At 36.5% G+C, this 16,598-nt stretch overlaps 1 protein-coding gene across 2 annotated transcripts in view; it reads left to right on the plus strand.

Annotated features, from left to right (window-relative positions):
- The window catches only part of WDR33 (WD repeat domain 33), a 96,476-nt gene that overhangs the window by 37,130 nt on the left and 42,748 nt on the right, over nt 1–16,598 (plus strand). For both annotated transcript variants that reach the window (XM_046659392.1, XM_046659393.1), the window contains exons 4-7: nt 148–252; nt 2,489–2,584; nt 2,761–2,912; nt 4,618–4,715. In XM_046659392.1, coding sequence (XP_046515348.1) covers nt 148–252; nt 2,489–2,584; nt 2,761–2,912; nt 4,618–4,715 — 451 coding nt within the window. The remainder of the gene's footprint in view (nt 1–147; nt 253–2,488; nt 2,585–2,760; nt 2,913–4,617; nt 4,716–16,598) is intronic.

The following is a 16,598-nucleotide window of genomic DNA, read 5'->3' on the forward strand; positions in this document are numbered from 1 at the left end:
TAGACTATAACCTATTATAATAGTTGTTTGAAAGTCCTTCATAGTCCTGAATTTGTCTTTAAATGTTGAAATGCTTACTGTGCCATGTCCCTGGTTTATGCCCTGCATAATCAGGAGCTCTTAAAACCTAATTTTCTTTTTTTGTAGCTGGTCCCACCTATAGGGATGTTGAATAATCCTATGAATGCAGTAACAACGAAATTTGTTCGAACATCAACAAATAAAGTCAAATGTCCAGTATTTGTTGTTAGGGTAAGTATTCTGTTGTATAATTTTTGGAAAAATTAAGCCTGAGTTTAGTCTGCAAGTATACTTACTTAATAGGACAAAGAAAGTTAAACATTTTAAATATATGTCTGGGATAAAAAAATCAGTGTAGTGCTAATAATTTTATTTTGGAATAACCAATCATTTATCTAGTATATCCACATTTAGTAAGATAGTACTTTTGGATTGTTTTCTTCATGTTCCAATTTCCGTAGAGTTCCCTCTGAGCTGGCCCTGGATATATATGACAGCAGGTCTCAGACTTGTTCTTGAATAGGAATGCTTTTGCTGCTGTTTAGAAAGCAGCATCTCAATGTGAATAAAGACTCTTAGGTGTTACTAGGAAGGAAAACACCTGAGAAGAGCTGAAGACCAATGGTAGATCATAATTGTCAGCTCCGTGAAGGTACATAATAGGTACAGAATATGTTTTCGCTGGAATTTTTAAACGACAATTTTTAAGTAAATAGTACACTGACATGGTTCAAAACATTAAAATTTGAAGGAATTTGAAATAAAGTTTTCCCAGCTCTGTGTCCCAGGCATCAGTTAATATTCCTATAGATAATAGTATAATCCTTTTCTTTGTGATTTGCTAAGTATGAATGTACTTGTTGGCTAGCAGTATATTGAGTCCAGAAATGTAGGATAGTTAATAGCCAAAGTTGAGCAATTAAGAATTGAAAATAAAATGTGGAACAGAGAAAAGACAGTCATGGCAAACATTGTGGCAGACACAGCAGAGAGAACCAAAAGGGGCTGGGAGAGATGCTGGCTTGAGCGCCATAAAAATGTTGCAGTCAGTCTTAGGCCTCCTGTTTGCTTCAGAGGCCTAAAGCAGTAGAAACATCAGGAAGGGAACGCTTATTTCAATGGCTTTTGTCTCAGTAGAGCTAACCAGTATGTAGTATGATTTTGTTTGCCTGCGAATTTGGTAGAGGAATATGATGTGCTCTTAATTTAATATCTTCTTAGCGTAACACAGAAAACCTTTTTGAAATAAATAAAATCTGAGCATTCTATATCCTGTATCTTGTTAGATGGGTAAATATCTCACTTGGGGGTCAAAATATAAGGTATTAGGAGAAATTTTGCACATAGTAGAGGCATGGTCCAAATTACAAGGTGTTAAGATGTGAAGACTGTGGGTCCCATGTCTATAGTTTGGTTGCCTGAAGTATTTACTGGGTTGGGATCCATAGCAGATAACAGAAACTAGGAAAGTAGGAGGATTCTATTCATAATAATAAAAATCATGATCTGCAGGTAAGCAGTAAAAAGCTGGATTGTCATATATATCTGTGTAATTTACCAAATAGTCTTCATTTTATGTATGTCATACTGATGTTCCTATAAACACACCTGTATTTCTCAACTCTTTCACAATTTTTATTTTGAAAAATAGGATTGTTATATTGACATTTCACATATTTACATCTTGTAAGGAAAATGAGCATATAATCTGTCATAGAAACTTGAAAATAAAAAGTAAGGAAAAAGTATGTTGTGTTTTGAGTTGATAAGCTTATGTCGCAGATTCCTTTCAGTATGCAAATTGTGATATTAAAATTTTGGTGTAGTGTTAGTCATGACTCTTGTATTACATTTTTTTAAGAGGAGATCGGGATAAGACTTGTCACTGCTTGATACTGTGAGTGGAGGAGAGCTTTAAAAAGTTTTTTTTATTAGATTTAGTTGCCAGGAAAAGTTTGATAGCCTTGATGTCCTTAAATTGGTACTTACTGTTACACTGTTTTTTCATAAAACACAGTAACTTTTCTGCTTCAGTTGGCCCACTAGCTGTTACAATAAGCCAAATCCTTCATTCAGTCTTTGAGTTTTTCTGGTGACTGAGCATCTTATTTATGTTCGTCTGCCATGTATCATAGGAAAATGAGGTCTTTGCATATTTTGTTTTGGAATGCTCTTTAGAGTGTTTAGGTGTATATACCCTAACCAGGGAGTCACTGCACTTACTGTTTTTAATTTAGTTAATGAGCTAAAATAAAATGTTGGAGCTTTCCCTGCACTGTGTTAATATAAGTTCTTTTCTGCCAAAGTACTTGCTTGTAGATCTAAGCTACACTTAAGTGAAAGTCAGTGTCATCTATTTAATGTTGAGTATTGGATCTTTTATAAATAAAGACTTTCTGAGTGTTTTAAAATTAGTTAAGGTTGAGGATTTGTGACCTTGTATAACCTGTGTTTTTTCCTTCCCCAGTGGACTCCAGAAGGAAGACGGTTGGTTACTGGAGCTTCTAGTGGAGAGTTCACCTTGTGGAATGGACTCACTTTCAATTTTGAAACAATATTACAGGTAATAGTAATCATCAGGTGGTAGCATCATCTTGTGGTATTGTAAAGAACTTGTGATATAGGCATTTTATTGGCATTTTAAACTTATAATTGGACAAATGGCCGTGAGTTAATACATGCTCTTGTAAAGCCTTTCATCTTCTATATAATGTTTGCAAATGTTTTATGTTTTCACAGGCTCACGATAGTCCAGTGAGGGCCATGACTTGGTCACATAATGACATGTGGATGTTGACAGCAGACCACGGAGGATATGTGAAATATTGGCAGTCGAACATGAACAACGTCAAGATGTTCCAGGCACATAAGGAGGCGATTAGAGAGGCCAGGTTTATACACAATATACCATTTTCTGTAGTCCCTATTGTCATGGTTAAATTATTCTCTGAGTGTATTCTGGGTGCAGAGATGCATGGGCTCTGTCAGATTCTGGGAAACTTTCTGCACCCTATAAACACAATATTTTTCTTTGTTTTCTCACATTCACCATTTTGCTGGCACCTTTCTGAAGTAGTGTTGTCGTGGTATCAGCCTTTGCAATATGTTAGAGATGTATTGTCTGCCGCATTTTGCACTGGTTTTCTCTTTTCATTTATGGTTAATAATGTGTATACGTTATTCCTTTTTATTACCTACTGTGTAAGACAAGAATATTTCATTCCAAATAAAGAATTCAGTCTTTAATTATACAACTGAATAAAATCTAAAGCCTACAGAAAACACCTTCAGAGTTCACACAAAATACAAGAAAAAAAGGCTTAAGTGAAGACCTGGTTGGCTTGGTTATGCCATGACTTCAAAAGGAAAGTATAGTAGGACTAAAAACTCTCACAAGTAACTCTGGATGTGGCAAACATTAATGGATTAATGAATGGGTTCCTCAAGCTTTGAAACTGTAAGGAGACCGTTGTCAAGAAGACTCTAGGACTCTTCTTCTGATTCACTGTTGACAACATCAGTTATGCAAATGTGTAATAATTGGACTTTAAAATATTTTCAGTGAGTTGTATATTTTTTACATATCAATGAGATACATTAGTTAAACTGGGGAAAAAAGCTTCAAAAACAAGCCTGAAGAATTGCTGCAGCCTCAGAATAAAGCTAAGCAGCGTTCTTTATGGTTGTGCCACCCACGTGTGGGAGGAGGTGGTCTTTATAGAAACATCATCCACTGCAGTCACTTGTTTCTACTTTCAGAATCTTAACAAAAATTGTTGGATAAACATGCTTCTTCAAAGACTTTGACTTAGTGTCCTACCCATACATTGAGTTTTCACAGTTGGTGCTTTCGTAGTCATGGGATTCAAAAGTTCAAGGGAGTTCTTAGAGTCAGCTGAGAAACTTGATGGTCTTTCACTAGAGGGAGGGGAAAATGGCTCCCTCCTTTGTGGCAGATCCTTTGGCTTTAAACACAGTCTGAATGTCCCTATGTTTAGGTTTTCCTCAAAAGGTGCTTCATTCATGGGATAGCTTGCCGGGAAGAAGGTGTGAAAGTTTTCACAGACCTTTTAAATAAATGAGAAACATCATATGTAGGGATGTTTGGCAACCAGTCTTTAAATAGCCTGCCTAAATTTTTTCTACTTACCATTTTGTGAAGAGTCTGAGGCAGAAGCTGATGCTAATCTTTTAAGCAGTATTCCTGTTTGATTTAAAAGACTGTTCACAGGAATATTGTTACAAAAATAGAATTTACTTAGTTTTCTATACTTAAATCAGCTCCATGTTTTCTGTTGGTACGATAGGAAATACTGTACGGTGGGGAGTGTGGGGATCATTAGTACTAATGATACACTCGTAAAGTTCTCTGAATATTGATGATTGAAAACTCAAGCAACTACTCTGTTGAATTCTTCTTTTGATGAGATGCGTTTGTTAGCTGACAGCATTTTCTTCAAGGGCTTCTGCACTGTTGGATACTTCCCTCTCCTGTTTATAACGCAGCACAGTGTTTTTGTTTTTCCCTGTCTGAGAAGCACAGATAATCTGTTAAATGCTGACTTCTTTCCCCTGCTGTGTGTCTTCATGTAACAGTTTCTCACCCACGGATAATAAATTTGCTACATGCTCTGATGACGGCACTGTTAGAATCTGGGACTTTCTTCGTTGCCATGAGGAAAGAATTCTCCGAGGTACGTGTACTAACAGTACTGATTGGAATATTTAAATAGGGAAGGCATTTGTGGTTAAATCATCACAATACCACAATACCAGCTTACATCTCCATTCAGTTTTTTACATATACATCATCTTAGTCAAGCTCTTTTAAGAAACTTGAGCTCTCTCAGGTTCAAAATCATTTTGTATATTTTTACTACTAATATTATCTTTGAATTCTTTTAGCTGTAAATTAAATACAAGTGTTCCCTTTCTTCTCCCTTTTCCCCTCAGTTCCTTGCTTGTCTGTGTGCATCACTGAGGGCTCTGTTCCTTTTCCTGTCTTGTACCCAGGACAGCTTTCTCCAGCATACTGACGCTATAATTTTAGTTGGATAATGCACATTCTCCTGACAGTCCTCTTACAGTATGAATTAATTGAGGTATCAATAGCTGCACTTACATTGCTGTTTCTGAAAGCAGGTGGTTTTTTAGTATGCCACATTTGTACTACATGGCCCACATGTTATTAAATTTTGGAGAGATTCCTTGTTTGAGTTATTGATTTCCTAATTATAAACTAAGGCCTATGAAATTACTCCATCCTACAAAAGAAATTTATCTTTTCACTTGGATTAGCTTAGTTTTATACTTCATAAAGTGAGGCTGTTGAAATACTAATAGTACAATAACACCATTTATGTGAATTTAGTGGTGTTAGAGTTAGGGAATTAACTGTGTGTTTTACGTATGCAATACAAACATTGAAACAAAAACATTTAAGCTTCTACCTAAATCACATTAGTTTATTATTAACTAGAAAGGTAGTTTCTCAAGTGCTTAATTGAACCTGTACTGATTTAACAAAGAGTACCTTATACTCCATAGTCTTGATTTTAATATGCCATAAAAATAACATCTTCCTCTGACACATAAATGCAGGGTGGGAGAATGGGTGCCATAGACATTGGGTGTTAAGAAATTACTATTCAGAGATTTTTCTTTCTGTTCAAGAGTCAGTTGGTTGTCTTGGTTGAAGTTTGAATACTTTACAACTTTTCAGAGCTTTATTTCCAGCATATAGTGTCGGTGCTTTCCAGACAACAAAATAAATACTCTTGATATTTAACCCACATTTCAAGCCAGTATTTTGTTTCTATCACATTTGTTTAAACATTCCTGAGTTTGCACATTTTGTGTGGGTTCATCCACAGTAGTATATCGTGATAGCAAGCATAAGGATATAGAACCTGTCATTGGAGGAGTGTACTCACTGTGAAAGTCATAATACTGTAGAACTTTGGAACTAGACGGAGTCTTTGAAATCATCTAGTCTGAGTTATTTTATACATGAGCACCATGACCCAGAAGGCTTAAGTGACATGTTTAAGGTAAAATAAGTTGAGAGCCAGGGCTCGAATCTTAGCGTTTGACTCCTAGCCTAATGCTACACTAATACTGCATCTTTCCTCACTATTACGGAAGTCTTAGGTGTTAAACAGAAATAAGATAAATAACTTTTTCTAGGCTTTGAAAATCCTAAGAAATACAGAAGAAACAAAATAACTTTATTTGGTAAAAGCAATTCTAAAGTATCAAAACAATTAATTTTACAACGGACTGGGAGCATAATTGTGAAGTCTAATATAAGACCACTATGCATCTTGGATTAAAAGAAGAAGAAAACTTGCTACATGATAACATTTTTCAATCCAAAGTTCCAATGAAGTGTTACTCAGTTTTGGTAATGAAACTGCTTCTAAATAGTGCTTGAGAACTTTTCTCTGAAATTTAGAGTTTATGTAAGGAATTAGCTACTAGTTAAATATTTTCAGATTTGAGTCTAGGTGAATTTGGGTAAAGTTAAGAAGATGCTGAATCATTACCTTTTCTTTCCTATCTTAAAAATTATACCAATATTATGTCAATGTTAACTGAGAGTTGAATTTTTGTTTTTTATGTGGGCTCTTTTGAAGTTTTTACTGAGGAAATTTCAAACATGCACAAGAGTATAATGAATCTCCATGCACTTTTAGGATTTATGTTCTAGATTATTTGTATTTTTTGCTTCCTTATGAAAAATATTCTACTTGCTTTATAGTCACGATGTTTTTTCCTAGTACCTCGAAGAGTATAACAAATATGAACCAAGTTAATTATACCACCCAAGTAGTAGTTCTGATAGGACATCTGGTGTAGTAGATGAGTTATTAGATTCCAGTTATCCATTTTCTGTCATTCCTCATTTTTTTAAATTTTCTGAAGTTGAGACATGATTACAAAATAATGAAACCAATGCTGTTCAAGTTTTCCTCTCCTTCACTTTGTGGGTTGGGGATCGGGGATGATGGAACTCTAGTTGTCTCAAGGGGTGATGCCAAATTATTAAAATAAAATTTTATTGAGCTTAGTTTAAAATTTAAAATTTTTAAATTTTAGAAGTTTTAAAATTGAGCTTAGTTTAGCTCTATTCGTAAGAGAAAGTTGGATTGCCAAGTCAAACAATTAGGAATAGACCCTTCCCCCTTCCAAAATGTTAGTTGCTCTGTATGAAGGGACGATGTTCCTGTAGGCCACATAGACTCTGTAAGATCAGGTAGATAAGCATACTCCTGTAGCATGTTAGTACTGTGCATCAAACTGTCACTTGGGATTAAGTATTCAGAAAATCCAGGAATGTTTTCATTGAAGGGGACGTTTGTGATCATGTAGTCTAACTCTACAAATTGCTCAAGTCTTTTCTGCGTCATTCCTGAAAACAAGTCTTCTGCTCACAAACATTTTTAGTGCTACAGTATTCACTACCTCACATGATTCTCTTTTCCAATTTTAGATAGCTCAAATTTTCAGCAGGTTCTTTGTTATATCAGAAATCTGCTTCTTACAACTTGTCCTGCCCTCTGGACCGTGAGAGATTAAGTCTTTGCTCCCTTCTGCATGGCAGCCCTTGAAGTATCTGGAGACTGCTGTCATGTGTTCTTGACACCGTCTCACACCTGTAAACACACAGGATTTCTGCACGTGGACCGCAGCCACAATACTGCACTACCGAGTGCAGAATCTACACTTACTTTTCAGTGTCCTTTCTGAGACTGTTCTTGGGCTTCTTGGAAAAAGAAAATTAAGAGAAAGTAATTAGTATTTTTAAGGTTAAAATGGGCATAGATCTAGTGTCAGGAGATTTACTACTCAAAAGGTTGTGGTGTTGGGTCCATAGTTAGGAAAAACACACGCTTATGGAATCGACTATGCTGCAGCATTGAGAAATACCGTATATTGTCCACCTATTACTCAAGTGTATGCAGGTCAGCATAATTTATACACATTTATCGTTCTTTTCTGGTATGAAGTACAGCACTCAACTTATGGATTGGGATTAAAATAACATTTCAGCACCAGGAATACATGAATCTAAATGAGCCCCTGGGTTACTGATGTTTATGCATTTGACTCCAATTGAAATAGAGCCATTAAAATCCATTTATTTAATTAATGAGCATATACTATATGCATGCTACCATAGATAGAAGAATGTTTTTACAAGATATGACCCATACCCTCATGCTTCTTAAAGTTTAGTGGGGAACATAAGATATTTTCACAAACCTCAGGTGTTGGATAATATGGGAAAAGAGTCATGATAGTATTAGAAGTATAGTTTTATCCCTGTAGAATTAGAAGCAGATTGCTTAGGACTAGCTGGAATGTAAATGAGAAAGGTTGAAAATAGAGAATCAGTAAGAATACTGAAGTAGATTTTACCAAGAAGAATAATACTCTTAAAAAGAATCCACTTTACAAGTTTCAGTATGCTTAGGTTTGTTTTACCTTCTTGATTTTAACATCAGTAGCTCACACATTATACTTACTGTGTATCAGGCGTGTTCTAAGTACTTCATTGAATCTTCCCAATAACCCTAGGGGATGAATACCGTTTGCTCCATATTTTACAAATGAGTAACCAGGGTACGAAAAGTTAAGTAAACCTGCCCGAGGTCATGTGTTTTGTATGAGCTAGAGCTCTTTTTGAACCTAGGTTATTTGGCTCCAGAGTTCATGTTCTTAACCACTATATTAAACTGCCTCTTTTTTGTGTTAAAAGTAATATCAGCATGGATGTAATAATGTCTTCCTGAGCTGTGATGAGAGAATTATAAAGTTTTTTTGAGAGAGGAGAAGGGTGTGGGTAGAAGGAACTCATTTAGGTGCTCAAATTCATTTTACCATTCTTCTTTAAAACTGTCCATATAGATTATAGATTTTCGATGTATCATACATTTAACAACAGAAAAATTAAACCACAGTGAATAGTTCAAACTGTAAATGGGTTGTAAGATGTATACTAGGTCATGTAAAAACAACATGGATGTAGGGAGTTAATACTGAGACTTATTCAGGAGGTAAGATCTGTTTTCAGTTTTCAAATATGGCGCTGATGGACAGGAAATGAACCCCTGAGTACACGTAGCTTAAGAAAAAGAATATTAATACTTGTGTTAAGTCCCTGTGTATCCCGTCCTGACTGCATTTGACTTTGGTTTTTAATAAATGAGATAAACCCCTTTGCAAAGATCTTTTGGTTCAGCAGTGTGTTTTTGAACTCTGTGAAGACGTATTTACAAAGTCTGAGTGTTCGAAAAATCTCTGATGCTTTTTATTGGAAATAATTTTACTTATTAAAGTAAAATTGGCAAATCACATACTTTATGATTCATGGACCTAATTTATTTGTACAGTGTTTTACAAAACATTTCACAAAAGCCTGTCTGTTATCCCCAAGATGAGAAACAGACATACCCAGCTTCCTTTAAAATAGCCTGTAGCAAAATAACTCCTTCCACTAACAGCATATTTTAGTTATTAAAAGCACTTCACGCACTTCTCATGTAATCATACGAAGAACCATGTGGACCCATTTTACATATGGACGCCTGTTTTCTCTATCTGTGGTTACTTATTTTGAGGATGAGTTTATTTAAGGCTCTTTTCCTTCTGCTCTCCTGAAAAGACTGGATCATGGTAGGTTCTCCTATGTAAATAATTATCTGAGTATATTGTGAGAGGAGAAAAGAGTTAATATTTATGTCTAAAGCACATTACTTGAAGAAGTTATTGTAGTAGGGTCTTGAAGTATTCATTTTATATGGTATGTTAACATTTTTACAGAAATTGTTTTAGATTTTTATATTGGGCTTTGTTCTTCCTATCTCTGCAGTTGTTTTAAATATTGCGCGTACCGAAGACAGATTTGTAGCTTTCTTGGGATGGCAGAGCTGCACGCTGATGCTGTCATTCACTGTTTTAATTAAGAGTCAAAAGCAATTCCCAGACACTCTTAAATATAAAGATTCCATTTTCTGACAGCAACAAATCACTGATTAATAATTTAGGCAGTTGAATTTCAGAAAGAGCTTTTGCATCTTACCATTTGTTAAATATTCTGTAGTTGTCTGCTTCAGTTTATTTTGAGAGAGGCTGAAATTTCTATTTGTGGATGAATTGGTTACCTTGTTATATTGTAGAGCTTTGCAGCTAATTAGGTCTTTGATAGTTTTTAAGTTAAATTCCAGAGCTTTGGAAAGAGCTGATAATATTAGTTAAGTAATATGCTTTTGGTTTTTTCATTTTTAGTGGGTAGATTCTGTAATAAAAGTATATGATTAAAATATGGTATCCTCGGGGCCGGCCTGGTGGTGCAGCAGTTAAGTTCGCATGTTCCGCTTTGGCAGCCTGGGGTTCGCGGGTTTGGATCCTGGGTGTGGACATGGCACCACTTGGCACGCCATGCTGTGGTAGGCGTCCCACATATAAAGTAGAGGAAGATGGGCATGGATGTGAGCTCAGAGCCAGTCTTCCTCAGCAAAAAGAGGAGGATTGGCAGTAGTTAGCTCAGGGCTAGTCTTCCTCAAAAACAAAACAAAGCAAAACAAAATATATATGGTATCATCAAAAATAAGTTATTTGTCAATGAGGGAGGTTAAGTACCAAAACAAATATTGTCTTTTTTTCATAGTCACTTTTTTCTTTTACTCACTTTTTTGTGATATACCAGAAAATCATTTTAAAGTTTGATTTAAATCGTATCTCAGAAATTTCTAAGAAGCACCTACTTTAGTTATAAAGAGACCAGAATAAGAATTTCTGTTTAAAGTAAGAAATGGTAATTTTTCAAGTCATTTATCCTTTTTTTTACAGATTGTTTCATAGAATAGTCTCAGTTTCAGCAAAGCTCACTATTGAATCTCTCAAGGCTGATCTGCTGAGGCCTCTTGCTGTTCCTTCCCCTTGAGTGTATTTTAGTCTAGTTCTGTTGGAGAGAACTTTACCTGCTTAGCATGGTGTTAGAATATCACCACATGTTATTTGGATTAGTCCAGTGAATTGTATCTGCTTTAACTTGCTGCTGCTGTTAAATATTGCGTTGGTCTCTAGGGAACACCAGAAAGGCCCAGCCACCACAGGGTACCTATGGTGCCTTTGAGTAGGGTAGGTAGAACTCCACAGCCCAGTGTGCTGCTTTATTTTTTTTACTTTATTTTTTTTTTGGCTGAGAAAGATTTTCCCTGAGCTAATAGCTGCTGCCCACTTTCCTCTTTTTGTGTATGAGCTGCTGCCACAGCATGGCCACTGACAGACAAGTGGTGTAGGTCCACACCCGGGAATCAAATCCGGGTCGCCAAAGTGGAGTGTGGCAAACTTAACTGCTAGGCCATCGGGGCGGGCCCTGCTGTGCTGCTTTGTTACAGCCCTCCGCAACTAGCGTGTGCCCCTTTGTCTGTACAGTCATGCGCTACACAATGACGTGTTGGTCAATGATGGACCACGTATACGATGGTGGTCCCATAAGGGTATTACCGTAGAGCCTGGGTGTGTATAGTCTATACTGTCTAGGTTTGGGTAAGCACAGTCTATGATGTTCACACAGTGACAGAGTTACCTAATGACACACTTCTCAGAACATATCCCGGTTATTAGGTACGCATGACTCTACTTCTGAACTGGCAAAAGTAAGGATATCATGTAGAGATCCAGTTTAGGATACATAGCTTAAAAAGTGGCTAAGTTCTTGCTGTTTTCGGGCTCTATACATATTTTTCTCCTTTGTAAATTAAGTATTCAAAAGTTGAAGGTTGAGCATTCTCTGCAACCAGCATCACCATCTCCCTTTGCCTGTCAAAGGGTATGGGAGTCCCCACTCGGTTTCCAGGTTTGTTTTGTCAAAGGTGGAAATTATAAGTGTTCTACCACATTAAAACAATTAAGAAATACTGAGGGAAATCAGCATGAATGCAGAACCGAGGAATACAAAGGTGAGTTCTAGAAACTCCATACCAGGGAGCTCAATATTTTATCTCCAAAACACATTTTCTGTAATTAAACAAAGTAATCTGTGAGGCTAGGAGTCATCAAATGTTAAGAGTAGTTACTAGTTCTTGATCTTGTCAAGCCTGATGACTGCCTTTTCTAATGAATACTTTGTAACCTCTGCTCTTCTGAAATGAACTAAATTGATAATGGCTGCTACACATAAAACTTTCTTTTTTAAGATTTTATTTTTTTCCTTTTTCTCCCCAAAGCACCCTTGGTACATAGTTGTGTGTTTTCAGTTGTGGGTCTTTCTCTAGTTGTGGCACGTGGGATGCCGCCCCAGTATGGCCTGATGAGCAGTGCCGGGTCAGCGCCCAGGATCTGAACCGGCGAAACCCTGGGCTGCCGAAGTGGAGCGCGCGAATTTAACTACTCGGCCACGGAGCTGGCCCCACATAAAACTTTTTTAGAAGGTACCAGTGCACACACATACAGGCTCTGAGGAGAAAAATCTTTTTTTTCTTTTAAGGATTGGCACCTGAGCTAACATCTGTTGCCCATCTTTTTTTTCTTCCCCTCTTCTTTTTCTCCAAAGCCCCCCAGTATAGTTGTATATTCTAGTTGTAGGTCCTTCTGGTTATGCTGTGTGGGACGCCGCCTCAGCATGGCCTGATGAGTGGTGCTAGCTCTGTGCCTGGGATCCAAACTGGTGAAACCCTGGGCCACCGAAGTGGAGCACCTGAACTTAACTACTTGGCCACGGGGCCGGCCCCTGAGAAGGAAATCTTTACACAATGCTCATGAAGGGACATTACTGCTTTCACTGAGGACCAGGGGTTTGGAATAAGTCGTGCTGAAACAACCCCGATTTTCTAGAATTACTGGAGAGGGTCAAGGAAATTGTAGCCAAACCATAGGCAGTCTTTTGAACTAATCTGTGTATTGTGGTAAAGGATCTTGGCTTTATAGCTGCGTGATTGAAAGGTCACTTCCAAAGTTAAGTTTTCATTAGAACTTTGTTACCTTTGAGGCAAGTACGTAGAGTGTTGTATGCTGCAAGATTCTGTACTTGGCCTCTGTCCTGTTTAACATTTTTTATTAATCTTGATGGCTTGCCTCGCAAATTGATTTAATCAGGGGATTAAAAACTACAAGCAGAAGTTCTCTAGATGTCAGGGTTCAAAAAGATTCTGTGATATTAAACTTAATGAATAGAAACTTAATATGTAAAATTTTAAATAGAGATAAATGTAAAGTCGTGTACTTAGATTTTCAATCTCAATTCTAGAGTTTATAGACTGGTTTATGAGAATTCGTATAAAAATAACCCTGGGTTTTAGAAGATTAGTGTGAATTCTTGAGGTGTTGTGTCCTCCCCCATTTAGTAAAAACAGATATTCAGAATGGTGGAGCTTAATTATCCAGGGGAGATGATGAGAATGGGAAGGGTCTGGAAATCATGAGGAAGAGTAGAGGGAAATTTAGTATTCAGCGTGGATAAGAGACTTAAGAGAAGTTTAGTCATTCTCAAATATGTAAAGGATTTTATATGAAAGTAGTACTTATGGTCTATAGGTCTAGTGTGTAGGAGGTGGCGAGGATATAGGACATCATATTTGGATTGGATTATGGAAATTTTTTCCTGCAGAATGGTAAGAGAATGGACTGTTGTGTGAGCTGTTAGGCTTTTCGTTGCTGACATTGTGCTGTGTTTAGCTTGCCAGCTGTCAGGAAGGCTGTAGGAGGCATTCCCTTTCCAGATAGCTGGTTCACTTTGACAGTAACCTGGGCTGGTTGTCTGTTAACTGCAGTTTCATGTTTTAGGGCAGACCCAAAAGTCTGACAGTCAGGCATGCAGGCACATTCATTACAAAGGGCGAAGGGGTAGGGTGCATCCCACGAAGACGTGTTGCCAACTTCTGCTCTAAAAATGTCTTTGGTGAGACATTAGATCATTTTATTAACCCTATTGTTTGAAGTAGTGAATGGAGCCTCAAAACCACCAAATCTTTAAAAATTTTTTTAAATATTTACACTTTTGAATTATATACCCACATATACAGAAAAGCACACAATTCTTATGTGTACAGTAATATATTTTTACATATTTACACACCCATTTAACCATCTCTTACATCAAGATACAGAATGTTTTCGGCACTCTAAAGGTTCCTCCTGCCTCTTTCCCACCTAAGCCTTTTAGTAGATAGTTTGGACTTTCAAGGATATTTTCATTGAATTGTTTTTCCTGTTTCTCTACTCTTTTTCAGGTTTACTTTGTTATTTTTTGGTTTCTGTCATCTCACTTCCTTGTGTAGAGCTGTCATAATTTCCTTTCCTTGATTTGCATCCATGCTCTTTTGAAAGTAATGTTTTATTGTTTTTTTCTGATTAGCTTTATTTACTAGTTTCTTGTTACTAAAAGCAACACAATAAAAGTAATATATAAAGAGAGAGTATTGTGTATTATTACAGTCATAGGCTCGGGAACCTGGATGTTAGTCACCGTTTTAGCCCTTAGCAGTTGTGTGACACTGGGGCAAGTCACACTACTGTGTGTGTGTCCTTATCTGTATAATGGGGATTAATAATAGTACTGACCTTACCGAGTTGTAAGAATTAAATTGGTTAATTTATGAGAAGCACTTAACTAGTGTCATAAAGAGTGTTCAATCAAAGTCATCCATTATGTCCTTTCCAAAGCTGATTTCAGAGCCTGCTTCCATATCTCTGCCTGTTTAAGGATACAAATTATTTCAGAAGTGTATTTTACTTTTCTCATTTATGTTTTTCAGCCATTGTCATTAGTTAGTACAGTAGTATAGGTTTTTATTTATAGGTAGTCCATAAATATGACCACTTGTCTAAACAAAGTTGTGATTTTCTAATGTTTTCAGATGTAAAAAATTCCATACTTAGCATTGGCCCTTTTGAGACTTCATACAGAAGCATTTAAAGATTCTATTTTAATTGTTAGATGAATCAAATATTTAATGATTACCCACTGTGATCAAGGTGCTGTGCTTGGTTCTCTTGCTGGTATAAATTCACAAGACATGGCCTTGTCCCTTAAGCAGCATTTCCAACATTTCCCTAGTTCTTTCATTTCTTCAAATACGTTTTGTGAACTGGCTAAGTACCGTGGTGAACAGGAATGCTGAATACACTGAAAATCGAGTTTTCACAGCTCATCACACTGCAGCAGACTGTGGTCGTTGGTATCCAGACTTTCATCAGGACAGCCTTTATTTTTATCTGGGGGAAGAACAGGTTTTTTCCTATTGACCAAATTTAATCACAATAATTAATTTCTGACTCCATTTAGTAGTAAAGTTGGGTGATCTAGTGATAGCTCTGGTAACTGTCATTTCTGTTTGTCATCCTTGATGATTATGTGATCACTGGTAAGTTAGGAGTCTTGGGGAGAGTATATCCTACATATTTTTTGTCACAATAGACAAGACTTAAATACAGAAATCTAATGTCATCTGTTTGGGCTTCTTGATCACCCTCTGTCCCCATCCCATCAAACTTGCCAGCTGACAGCAGACGGGCTAGTGTGTAGCCTGTTCTATTCCAGAAGTCTCTGGTGGTGTTTGTTGCAGGGTGGGTGCTAAATCCTTGCCTAGGATCTAGCAGATATGGGCCAGACTAATAAAGTGACTGTAAGAGCAAACAGGATGATATTAAAGGAGATATTAGGAATTAAAGAGCATTGTAAGTTTAGTGATTTCTGAACTTAAATCCTGCTTCTTTCTTGAGGTTATATGGTACAGTGCCCAGTTTTAACGTTCTTTCTGTAGACCCTGAATGTTAAATACTTCAGAAGTTTGGTGTTCTTAATATTTTATATATGTTTTGTAATGGTCAAATCAGATCATTTAGTTTTCAGAAATTTATGGAAACTTTTATTTACGTCTTTTTCAGGTGTTTTATCAATCTGATTTTTGAGAACATTTTTACTTTTGTAGATATACTATTTTAATGTGCCATGCAAATAGAAACTACCAAGAGTCTTCTGGGTAAAAATAAAATGTTTATTAAAACAATTCTTCAAGAGTATTTTCTAGGCATTTTATTCGATTTGTTAAATTCTAGCAGAGAAATCATTAAATTAGTTACTATAAAATTCTTTAACTTTTTGAATTAGCTGTCTTTAATGTAGTTTTTGCCTTTATATTTTGGACTCTGTAAAAAAAAAAATCCGTTCTCTCACAGTGAGGAAATAAGATATGACACAGTTCTGATTTAGGAACTGGACGTTAGAGATTAGAGCCCATGAGATGATAGATATTTGAAGGGCTCAGTATGGTAGAGGACAGTCTCAGCCCTGGAAGAGGCATTCCAAGGACTGTGGTCCTTGTAAAGGATAAGGCTGGGCGCGTTGGTGTATAGACTGTAAAGAGAGATTAGTCGACATTGTGGTGTTTCCTTCATCATTATTTTAGAATCACATTTGAATTAAACATGTGCTGAAATTCACCAGGCAATGAATGTGTATTAAAAAAAATTTTAGGAGAGATTTACAGAGGAGGTCAGCTTTAGTGGAAAGGTCAGTCTTCATATTAGATTATTTTTAATACCCTAATGCAAATGAAGGTGAAAGGATA

The sequence above is a fragment of the Equus quagga genome, chromosome 4 (assembly GCF_021613505.1).
Source record: "Equus quagga isolate Etosha38 chromosome 4, UCLA_HA_Equagga_1.0, whole genome shotgun sequence".
Lineage (NCBI taxonomy): Eukaryota > Metazoa > Chordata > Mammalia > Perissodactyla > Equidae > Equus > Equus quagga.